General features: G+C 38.6%; 2 protein-coding genes across 4 annotated transcripts; both read left to right on the plus strand.

Annotated features, from left to right (window-relative positions):
* Positions 1-599: 599 nt before the first annotated feature.
* soul5 (heme-binding protein soul5) lies at positions 600-6,054 on the plus strand. Of its 3 annotated transcripts, none has more exons than XM_078268949.1 (9): positions 600-615; positions 1,755-1,801; positions 3,817-3,925; positions 4,097-4,156; positions 4,459-4,540; positions 4,636-4,756; positions 5,195-5,334; positions 5,466-5,629; positions 5,719-6,054. In XM_078268949.1, coding segments are annotated over exons 3-9 (660 nt in total). In that variant the 5' UTR covers positions 600-615; positions 1,755-1,801; positions 3,817-3,923; the 3' UTR covers positions 5,810-6,054. The 3 variants fall into 3 exon arrangements, with proteins under 3 accessions (XP_078125075.1, XP_078125074.1, XP_078125076.1); XM_078268948.1 differs by lacking the exon at positions 600-615 and adding an exon at positions 1,526-1,653; XM_078268950.1 differs by lacking the exons at positions 600-615; positions 1,755-1,801 and adding an exon at positions 1,526-1,689.
* Positions 6,055-7,681: 1,627 nt separating this feature from the next.
* Positions 7,682-11,691, plus strand: nr5a5 (nuclear receptor subfamily 5, group A, member 5). The gene is made up of 7 exons (XM_078268946.1): positions 7,682-7,781; positions 8,445-8,560; positions 8,793-8,934; positions 9,229-9,983; positions 10,156-10,275; positions 10,413-10,560; positions 10,747-11,691. Exons 1-7 carry the CDS (start codon positions 7,682-7,684, stop codon positions 10,992-10,994), a joined length of 1,629 nt encoding a protein of 542 aa, XP_078125072.1. The 3' UTR covers positions 10,995-11,691.
* The last annotated feature ends 313 nt before the right edge of the window (positions 11,692-12,004 follow it).

Consider the following 12,004-nt stretch of genomic DNA (forward strand, 5'->3'; position numbering starts at 1 on the left):
ATCGGATGAAGTTGTTCTTTTCTCAAATAGAAATGATGCTGAGTAATTAACGAATTAGTCATGACAAAAAGTTCGCTATGTTAGTTTAATATAATGTAACGTTACCTAGCTTATTTAATAGCTTGTTGGATAGAAATGCACCCACTACAACTAACGTTACCACAGCGATAAGCCTAACGTTATGTGTGTGAACTGATATTAGGGTTAATATTGAAGATCTAGAGTTGTGTTTTGCTGAATATGAAGTTAAGTGGCTGATCAGTTAAATATATATCCTCTGTCCCAGACGAAACCTAATATTTATGTGGAGGACGCAAGATCATTTTATAATTATAATATGACCGCGTGGTGAACCTATGAACCTAACTCATTTAGACATCTGACCTTAAAGATTTGTGTTGTTGTTGCCCAGATAAAATGACAGAGAAATTTGAAATTTTTCAGTACACCAAAAACGCCAAGTAAGTACAATAAGTCCTCATATCAAGACAATTTGGTAACATCTTTATAAGAATGGGTGCTTATGGAAATACTAACGTCACTATGTCACAGGCAAAGGAGACAGAAAGAACTGAGGAACAGGGAGACCAGGGACAGTCAGGTGTAGAGTCTCAGGTAAGTGTGTTGAGCTTAGTTCATATTTTTGGAGGTGTGTGGCTGTCAGTGTGAGCAGATGAGCTTTACTAGTGGCTCACTAATTTACATTATGATCAGCTAATTTAACACGTGTACAAAAGCATTGTATTTCTTTTATATGGGGAAATGTTTTCAAAATAAGTCATTATATTTTAAGGTATTTTTGTGGCTTGATTGTAAACAACTTAGAAATAAATAAATGGTTTTAAAGAAGAATGTTTTGGTCAATTTAGTCCGCTTTTTCATTGAATCAAGAGAAACGCTGAAAAGAAGGATAATGGTACAGTCTCCATGCTACACTAATGATAGTATTAAGGCTTTCATCTGTGTACACATGTCCTCTACGAGTATAATTGTGGCTGAATTATTTGTGTCCCCTTCAAAAATTGCTCTTCAGAAATTTTATGTTTATTGTCGCCCCCCCCTACTGTTAGATCAGATTTACGCCCATGGAATTACCATCTCACAAATGTAGAATCAGATTATGCAGTCATCTCAACCATCGAATTCCAGTAACAGGAAACGTTACTCTTTTACTTGCGGACTTTTTTTCTGTGCCAAAATGTTTTGCGGTGTTCAGGAATTCTTAAAAAAAAAAAAAAACACCTCTTAATTTCAGGTTAAATGCATTGTAACTTGCGTTAACTGAGATTGTAACCGGTATAATATTACCAAAATGTTATTAGTAATGTGTTCTATTACTGCGTTACAGCAAAAAGGTGTACATTACTGTAATTGCGGTACTTTTGTAACGTGTTACTCCCAACACTGTTAACAGATTTATTTGATGGAAAATTGTATTTAATGTTGCAGTTCCTCGCTGTGACCACTGGAGTAGGCTACACTATTAGGTCCAGCTAGCTTCAAGACGGACACAATACCATGCTGATATTTCCGGTAAAAAAAAAGAGGCTATATCAGCTGTTTGAACTAGCATTAAGATAAATGTGTGCAGTTTGCATTGGTGGGGCTTTAATACAGCTACATGTTTAGCCTATCTAAGCTCAAACGTCAGAGGTAAAGGGAAACTGCCCGTCTGCCCCCCTCCATAAAGTAGGTTACACAATTTCAACACACACATGCTTTTGTTCACGTTGCATTTTGCTGATGCATTCCAGAACCAGAGTTTTGCATAACTTCACCAAGAACCACAGCTGCTATCCAGGTTTGTCGCACCATTCACATAAACACATTTGAAATAATTATTATGGTTGACAGAATTGATATCATAGCCAACTAAGATCATCGACACAAATTGCAAGCACATCTAACCCTCTGTAGTTAATGTTGGCTAAACGTTGTTCCCATAAACTAAGGAAAGACCTGTAACAACAATACTGTGATATTATTCACATAAAGGACTAGAGACTAAGACCTGAGGAAAAAAAGAGAGGAAAATCCTTTAACTCTATGTACTCAGGTTACCCCTCAGTGTTTATTTACAAAAACGTGATAATTTAGTCATTATGGAGCTTAAAAGATGTTCTTGTTCATTACCACCAGGTATTTTCATTATTATTTACATCAGGCAGTGGTTAATGGTAATGTTATATGCTAGGTGCAGCAGTATGTGCTGATATGGTAGACTTTCAAACACAATAACTGTGTAACATTAGAAGGCTGATATCAGAAGGTTCGACTCAAGTTGGCTGCCGTTATTTGCAATGCAGTAAAACTGTATTAAAATTAGGAAGTTTAAGTCTGTTTTAAATATAATTTGCTCATACCATTATTAACTGTGTAAAAACGTGATGTTAATCAAAGCAAGTTATCTTAAACAAATTAACTTAATTTGAATGTATGAATGAATGCGTTATTAAGTTATTAATACAGTGGACAGGAGGTCAAATATTAGACCTTGAGCTATTCATGTGAGTCTACCTTTATTTCAAGTCTATGATTTTTAACACAAGAATTTCATCTGATTTATTATAGTCTCCATACATGTTCATACACACCACTTAACAACAAACATCAGTGTCAGAATTGTTTTTTAAGAAGCAAAGCACAAACATATAAGGCATCTTCTGAAGTTACGAGTTTGTCTGGACTAAGGGTATGGAATATAACAAAACATTCATTAATTAATAAGAAAATGTTCCAAAAAACATTTTTCTTTTTTTAGCATGATTGATATTTTTTAGTTTGTTTTTAACATATCTTCTTACAGTTATGGTGATCATTTAAAATCAAATGTATACTCTCACACCCTTTAACAAAATCAAATTACATATTTGTGTAACCAAGTTTACTATAATTGTAAAAAGTTTTTTGTGCACCAACTCTTTTTCATCTATTGTTCATATGGGTGTGAACCTTATGTGTATGGTTGAATGCATTTTTTGAATGGGAACAAACTCCAGGGATTTGGTATACTGCAGGTACAAAACAGGTATCATGTGAACTGTGCTAACAAAAGGTACAATAGAACTTCTCTTGTGACATGAATCTTACATAGCTAGTCCATCATTTCTCTCTGAGCCTGTTTTTGTCTGTGTATACGAGAGCCAGGGTGGTCAACAGGACATACTGTACAATGTGGTGGAAAAAATAATAACGCATGGGAACATGGGAAGTATTTTGCTCCTTGACTGACAATTCTTTCTGGTACTGTACTTTCGGTGGCCACTTTATTTAGTACACCTGTACAATCTAATGCAATCCAATGCATCAACATTTTACCTTTACAAAGTATAGTAATAGTTCAGTAATAGTTCAGTTTTTGTTGACACTGTCAACAAATTTTTTTTCACACATTTACAATACATCAGGACGGAAGAATATCAGAAACATCTCTCAATCGAATGCTGTCAGTACAACACCACCACTAACTATGACCTCAATGGTCGAAGTTTATTCATGCATTTTACCTATTCTTTATAAAGGAAATTTGTCAATAACAAGACTTATCTGTTTTAAATGTATCATATGTGACTTGAGATATTGGACTTTTAGGCATGAACAGAGAACCTACATCATACTGCAACCTGCCAGATTACACTTCTCTGTCTGTCTCAACCAAAACTGAGCATTGAAAGTTGCTTATTTGTTTGTGTATTTAAGGTTACAAAATATGTCAATAACACATACAGTCAAACGTGTCTGTCTGTTTGTTTCACAATTCTTCCCAGTTTCTTGTTTCTGTGATACTCCATTGTCTGGTTTGTGTTGTGGGTTCAGGGAGTGGCCAGTTTTCCTTTTATAAGCAGAGTTGGAATAAATTGTTGCTTTGGACCAGACTGCAAAGATCTGGTTTTTGAAAGCACGGAACCCAACACTCTGCCACGATGTAAGTACTTTTTACTGTCCAGATTGTCTTAGATGTAAATTATTGAATAGAAATGTCTTAGTGCATGAACTAAGCTTAAGTGCTGTGTGAAAACTGTTCTTTTTTTACTGGATGAACAAAAATGGCTTGTTAAGTCACAACGTCACACTCTACTCTATATGTGTGTTTCAGGATTTATCTTTCAGCGCTTGTTGGCTTTCTGTTGGTGCTTACAGCTGAGGCCAGAGTTGGGTAAGAAACCTGAATTGAATCCCCATTTTTAATAGATTGCTGCGTTTGACCAAATTGAGTTGAACCAAAAAACCTTTTCTATCGACCAAATGTTGGTCGAAAGAAAACTGGAAACACGGTTACCTCCAAGTCAAAATAAAAAATTACTGTATCAGCTCATGAATGGGATTCTTGAGGAATTTGAAGATATTAATAATTTGTACCCAGATCCTGGCAAAGATGATTATTGCTATAATGTTGTATACCTCATACATATGTCTTTATTTGTGCCTTTTTTAATAGTTTCCTTTATAATTACACAGAAACTCATCTCAGTTGCAGTTCTGTACTGAGACAGAACAGTGCCTGCTGTTTGATCGGATTTGTGAGACTGACAAATATGAGGTAAGTGTGTCTGAGCAAGAGAGGAACCTTTTCACATTTGAAGTGCAAGAAACCTTCAAAAAGCCCACTCCTTCGTGTTTAATCATGTCCCTCAGGTCCGTCACTATGACTCCGTGAAATGGGTTTCAACTGACGAGACATCCTTATTAATGGAGATTGCAGCAATGAGAGCATTCAGACGACTGTTTAACTACATCACTGGTGCCAACGAGAATGGTGCGTTATTTATTTATGTATTATTTAACTTTTATTGAAACGTGATTTAATTTAGATCAAAATGTCTTTTTTAAGAGAGCCACACAACCCATCAACAGCACACCATATGTGCGCAACATTACATTGCATGAGTATAATGTTTCAAACTTTTTGTAACTGATTCAGTTTGTCAGTTTGCAAAGAACATAGTATTTTAAAACCAGTTTTTTCAGCCTCTGTTTAAATATCTGGTACAGCTAAAATTAAAACCCGACAATACACATGTAATTACTGTATTTAGTTGGGATCAGAGAGCAGAAATGGTTTGGCAGTTGCATTGGATATTCAAGCCAGAACATTGTTATGCTTGTTGTGCATTTCCTATTTGTGACATTTCTTAAAAGGAAAAAGAAAAAGAACTATAAAAACTCTTTGTATTTTCATAATGTTTACATTCAGGAAAGAAAATTAAAATGACAGCTCCTGTTCTTGTGAAAATTTCCGAGGACAAGTCATTTTGGCAAATGGGTACCTACACATTGAGTTTCTTGCTGCCATCTGAAGATCAGACAAATCCCCCCAAACCTAATGATAATAAGGTAAGGTTATTTGACAAAACATGGCAGAAAACACATCAAACCTTCTTTTGGTTAATTCCAAGATCATGTTTTTTTTTACTTCTGTGACGTCTACCTTCAGCTCTGGCAGATAATACTTTGCTGAATTGCAGGTGTACATCCACCGGATGGCAGATATGAAGGTGTATGTACAGACCTATGGAGGATGGATGACGAGCATGTCTGACAAAAACAAAGCAAGCAGTCTGTCCTCCGCCCTTGACTTAGTCGGTGCAGAGTACAACAAAGGCTTCCACTATGCTGTTGGATATAACAGGTAAACAAATCATCGTCTTCTCACGAAGAATCACAAAACACATTTTATATTGTATAATAAATTAATGTGTGTGCTTTTGTTTCTTGCAGTCCAATGACCATATTTAACAGGCACAATGAGGTGTGGTTTGTCGTTGGGGATGACCCGGTGTGTCCCAGCAGCGAGGAATTGGAGTCTTGAATATTATGAGCCCGGTGCAATGACAGCTTACAGCAGACATTGTATATGAAGAGATGATGTCTCTGGACATTGCTTCAGGTCATAGTGTGTCAAATAAATAACCTGCCAGCGAGAGCACAGAATTTAAAAATGCTGATACATTTGAATTAATTGTGTACACCATGTAGCACTTGTGAAGATGGTTTTACACTTGCTTGTTAGGTTGTTTTCTGTTTCTATTCAATAAACGTACCCTTTTGCAGCAATTTCTATTGGTGGTTCTTAACCAATAAAAGGCCTTGTCGTTGGACCAATCCTAAAATGTGTCAAAAGCAGCTGGTTTAGATGAAGCCTGCAAAAGACAACCCAGTCTCACTCCAGTTTGGTGTTATTCTACAATACCACCAGATGACACTACTAAATTCAAGAAAACCATTACTGCCAGGATTACACACACTGCCTTGCACTTCAAGCTCTCAGTGACATATGATAAGGATTGTTGAATATGTTGAAGATTTACCCTCTGAGAGAAGGGAGACAGTGTCAGGTTTTGGAAGCCAGTCTGGTGAAAATAGCATAGGGGCTATTTTATTGATAAATGTCATATTCCATTTACAAGCTAATGTGCAGGAGTCATAAACATCCACCTTTGACCTGCCCTATTGCTTTAATGTCACTGTACCATTTTGGCTGTTGAATGGCACCTTATCAGCACAAGCACTGAAGCACTAGCTAGGGATGTGGAAAAATATAGTCACTGACACATTCTCTGATTTCCCCAATTGGCTAATTTTATTATACTGAGTAAAGCTACGTTTTCAGATGTTATTGTTCTTTCCTTGAATACAATATTAAATGTATTAGTTTAACTTAAATTCAGTGGTGGAAAGTACCTAAGTGCATTTACTTAAGAACTGTAATTGACTGCAGTTTTTCATCTGGTTTCATTTTTTTTTACTGTTCAAGGCCCAAAGAAGTAAAATCATAAACTGTTTCACCCCAAAAAAGCAAATATTAGAGAAAAGTAAAATAAAATAAAAGACTACACATTTGTAGCTGAACCTAATTTGGTCTTGTTGCCTCAGATTTATCCTGTGAACCTTTGGAGTGGCCGGACCCCTGAGCTGGGAACCACTAGACTGTATATACTGTATATTTGTACGTGTTCTGTATACAAAGTAGTTAAAACTAGCTCTACCTCGACCAGCTACAACAATAAAATGCTACACATTGATGCAAGAGTATTAACAATGTCATATGCAGTACTATAACATATTAAAGGGGCCAGTTTTTTGCTGCACAGGTTCTTTCACTTTTAATACTTTAATTACATTTAGCTGAATATACTTATGTACTATTACTCAAGTAAGATTTTTAATTAAGCACTTTTACGCATAATGTATTTTTACATTGTTTTACTGGTACTTTTACGAAGTAAACCTCCTGTGTACTTACTACCACTGCACAAATTGCAATACAATAATAATGCAGGAATTAACATGAAATCTAAATGGCTGTAGTTTTGATTGTGATTAATAACACTCCTCAGTGGACTCTTATCTTATCAGCTAAGCTCTAGGATGGCTCAATGATACTGGAGTGATTCCACTACAGTAACATTCCAGCAGGTGGATATCTGACTGTGGAGGGGCTGTTTGGCTGGCTGGCTGACTTACTGACTGGGTAGGAGTGCCAGTCAGGAGAGGTTTTATGACACAGACTACAGATCGAAGTCCACTTATGGGCCTCAAACAACCATCAGTCCACCTGGGCTGTTAAGCCTGCCAAACGGCCTTTCTGTGGCCCTCCTGCGCTGTCGGTCTGGTCTCCTGATCTCTGCAACGATGAAGATCAGGCTGGACTGACTCTGAAGCTCATATCCCATCAGCCAGAATGGACCTAACTGATTATCACCCACAGCAGCCACAGCCACTTGTCCACCACCCTGGCAACTACCCAGAGGATCTGTTAACTTTGGAAGGATCATTAATATGTGAGTTATTGTGATTGTTGAGATTGAGATTTATAGTGCCCTCCTAGGCAGGTCTCAGAAAAACGTAAAAATGTTTAAATGTCTTGTTTTAAAGTTGGTATATAACTGTGTCTGAAAATGTATATCATGAAGTGGTCCAGAAATTATATTGATCACGTCCATGTGAAAATCCACATTTACAGTAGTAAAGGCTTAAACGTGGTTCACAGTTGTGTCATAGCCAGTGATCTCTAGGACTTGTGTAAGGGTCATATCTGTGATCACAGCCAAGCAAATCAAGCTGAGTGATAAGGTAGTGTTGGTAACAGAGGGGTCGTCCTGCACTGCTATTAAACCTCATTAGATGACACACTTATGTCAGCAGCAATATTATAACTCAAATCTGAGAGCATTTCGGCTGGAAGTCCACGCACCTTTGGCATCACTGTATTTTACCAAAAATAAAGAAGAAAAAGAGAAGAGAAAACAGGAACAGGAAAGAAGATTGGAGCAGGATTTGCTCTCTGGAGCATGTATGTGTTTTCAGGAGCTTAACAATTCCAAATGAACAACCAGCACTTTATTATTATTCTTACCTTGTGCCACATTGGCTGCCTTCAGTATTCAATGTTTGTATCATACGGTACATTTTACATTCAGTGTTAATTCAGTGTCATTCTCCAGCTCAGGAATTTAAGACAGAGCCAGACAGCAGACCAGAGTCAGAGGAGAGCTGTCCCATCTGTGAAGACAAAGTGTCAGGATACCACTATGGACTGCTCACTTGTGAAAGCTGCAAGGTAAGGGACAGGGGTTTGGACAGTCCATGGAAAAGCATGTATCCTCTAACAGCACCATACTTTGGTCTTGTAGTACAGACAAAATAGCCATATTCAACTACTATGATTCATGATGCATACTTTTATATTGTCACTTAGGATTGTCTTGTGATGTGCAGAGAATGAAGCAACAGGATTACAGTCTCTCTTTCTTTCTCTCTCTCTCTCTCTCTCTCTCTCTCTCTGTCTGCAGGGCTTCTTTAAACGCTCAGTGCAGAATAACAAGCGCTACACATGTGCAGCAGAACAGAGCTGCCCCATGAACCTTTTGCAGAGGAAACGTTGTCCTTCCTGCCGCTTCCAAAAGTGTTTGGCAGTGGGCATGAAGAGAGAAGGTAGGCCTACAGTAAATAGCCCCCACCCCACACACAGAAACATACACACATGCACCCTCATGCCCTTGTACTTGTATTCTGCTCCATTGGGACATGTATGTTCTTTTCTCCCATATAACTTATCTAAGTCATAAACCAGTGCTGTAATGACCCAGATTATAATAGATGACTTTGTATCTGAGCCCTAAATAAACATAGTGTCCATATTAACAATTGTATAAACTAAATCATCTCTGGCAATGTCTGAAATCTTGTCGTGAAACCTTGATCATTTGTTTCATGTTCTGTACACAGCGGTAAGGGCAGATCGCATGAGAGGTGGAAGGAATAAATTCGGACCTCTGTACCGGCGGGACAGGCAGAGAAAACAGCAAAAGGTGTATCACCAGGCAAATGCTGCTCCCTACAGGATTAAGATGGAAACAACTCAAATACACCGGCCCACAGCTCCAAATGACCCTCACCTAATGAGCAGTCACACAAGTGCTCCATTGTCTTCTGATGCTTTTCATCAGTCCCACATGTATTTCTCTGGCATGGGGCAGTTGGCTGCGCCCATGTCTCTGGACTGCACTATGAACGCAGACAGGGTCCTCACCCCTCTATCGCTGCCCTACCCTGGACTGTACCATCGCACCTTCCCTGGATACCTCCAGGAGAAAGGAGTAATGCCTCTAAGCTACAGCCCGCCTTCCACAAACTACGTGCACCAAACTCCGAACAATTCATTCATACCTAAAAGCACACCAGCATCATCCCCCTGCTCAACACCAAGCTCAACTACCCCTCTTTCCGAGGCTCCCACCCAAATCCTAGACACCCCCTCATCAGCCACTCTTACACCCAACTTCCTAAGCCAACTTCTGGAGGGGGATCAGGATGAGAGCCAGCTGTGTGCCAAGGTCCTCGCCAGTCTGCAGAGAGAACAGGCCAATCGAGGCAAACATGACCGCCTAAATACATTCAGCATCATGTGCAAAATGGCTGACCAGACTCTGTTTGGGCTTGTGGAGTGGGCTAGGAACAGTCCACTTTTCAAGGAGCTCAAGGTGATAAATCATATAATTATGGAGTTACATAACCCTTTCGCAGTAGTAGAAATTACCTGTTTGAGCAGACCTATGGCATTTACTCTTTGCTATATGTTGGGTGCTTACTAGATGAAAGATCGTAGCCTTTAATTTGCAACTACATACAATGAATTGTTTATGCTTCCCACAGGTGGAGGACCAGATGGTGCTGCTGCAGAGCTGTTGGAGTGAGCTGCTGGTCCTGGATCACCTCTGTAGACAGGTGACCTACAGTAAAGAGGGCTGCATATATCTGGTTACTGGACAACAGGTAGGGTTTAACGTTAACAGCACAGAATGCAGAATTATTATGATCATCAAAATGTCGTTGGGTAGAACATTACGTGTCGTTTTGGATTGCACAGAAAGTTGAATTGTGATCACCACCTTTCTCTCATTCTGATGCAGATTGAGGTGTCGATCATCATCTCTCAGGCAGGTGTGACGCTGAGTAGCCTGGTATCGAGGACCCAGGATCTGGTGTCCAAACTGAAGGCATTCCAGTTGGACAGACATGAGTTTGTCTGTCTCAAATACTTGGTGCTTTTCAACCCTGGTGAGTTTTTTCTTTTGAAAGTCTAGTGAGATTAGACCCTTTATAGAAGAGACAAATCAGATGTAGCTTTTTGATCAACTTTGTGACCTTTAAGTTGTCATTTTTATGTTAAAGTCTTGCATGCATCTGCTGTTGATGGTGTGTGCATGTATTTATCGTGTGCGTTATCTTTCTTCTGTTCTCTAGATGTGAAGTCAGTGCAGAGCCGCAGGCAGGTGGAGCAGACACAAGAGAGGGTGAACAGGGCCCTGATGGAGCACACCCAACAGAGTCATCCAAGACACTCAGACAAGTTTGGCCAGCTGCTGCTCCGGCTTCCTGAAGTACGCAGCATTAGCTTGCAGGTTGAGGAGTATTTGTACCAGCGCCATCTTCTGGGAGATTTGCCCTGCAACTCTCTACTCACTGAGATGCTGCACACCAAGCACAGCTGAGAAAATGCTGCTGTATCTTCAAGCCCTGGTGACAAGAGTGGCAACGCCCGAGTTTTCTTCTGTGAATTTTTGTACCTCCTTTTTGGCCGTTAAGACCCAATTATGCTTTTTACTTTTAATAATTGTTGGAAATAGTACAAAGGCATACTGAATTTACTCAAGCATGTTAAACATAAGTGTCACTTTTTCAGTATTCTGCAGCAAGATTTTGCTTTGACTCATAGGTTGTAGTACAAACTAGAGATGTTCCGATACTGCCTAAAACGCTGGTATCGGTATCGGGAAGTACTGGAGTTTATGCACCAATCCGATACCACGTAATAAAGCCCTAAAGAAAATTTACGTTAAAGTAGTTTATTTATGTTCTTTTTCCATTATAACTGACTGTCAAACTGCATAATAAAAGAACGTTCTGTGGCATTCATGTTTCACAAAGAGTTTAACCTGAGCCAGACCGACAACAAAGATAGAAATATCATCACATCCATACAGGGATAGTAGTATACAGTTCTTAAAACATAATAAAATATATGACACACTAGTATCGGATCGGTACTCGGTATCGGCCGATATGCAAGTTCAGGGTATCAGAATCGGGAAGCAAAAAAAATGGTATCGGACCATCTCTAGTACAAACTGATATAAACTGCACCCATTCAAAATTATAATAACCAACAATGCAAATTAAACTGTATACGTGGGAATGACAACATAGATAATGATTTTAAAAGAATTTTTATTTGTCTGGTCCAGTTGCCAAGGATAGTCAATTTATGAAATGATCATACATAATGTGCTGGCACAGGTTGATAACAGAAGAGAAAGAAAACATAAATGTTATGACAACTATGAAATGAATGAGAGACTTACCACCTTAACCAAAAAAGACTTAAGTAGAAACTAAACATCAAATGCAACATCTAATGCAAACCAAATAAATACACCTCCGGGTGATGTGTGGATTTCTAGGGGAAAATTGCACAGAATGAAAATATAGTGTTTAACTACCA

This window comes from Sander vitreus, chromosome 15 (assembly GCF_031162955.1).
Source record: "Sander vitreus isolate 19-12246 chromosome 15, sanVit1, whole genome shotgun sequence".
In the NCBI taxonomy this organism is placed as follows: domain Eukaryota; kingdom Metazoa; phylum Chordata; class Actinopteri; order Perciformes; family Percidae; genus Sander; species Sander vitreus.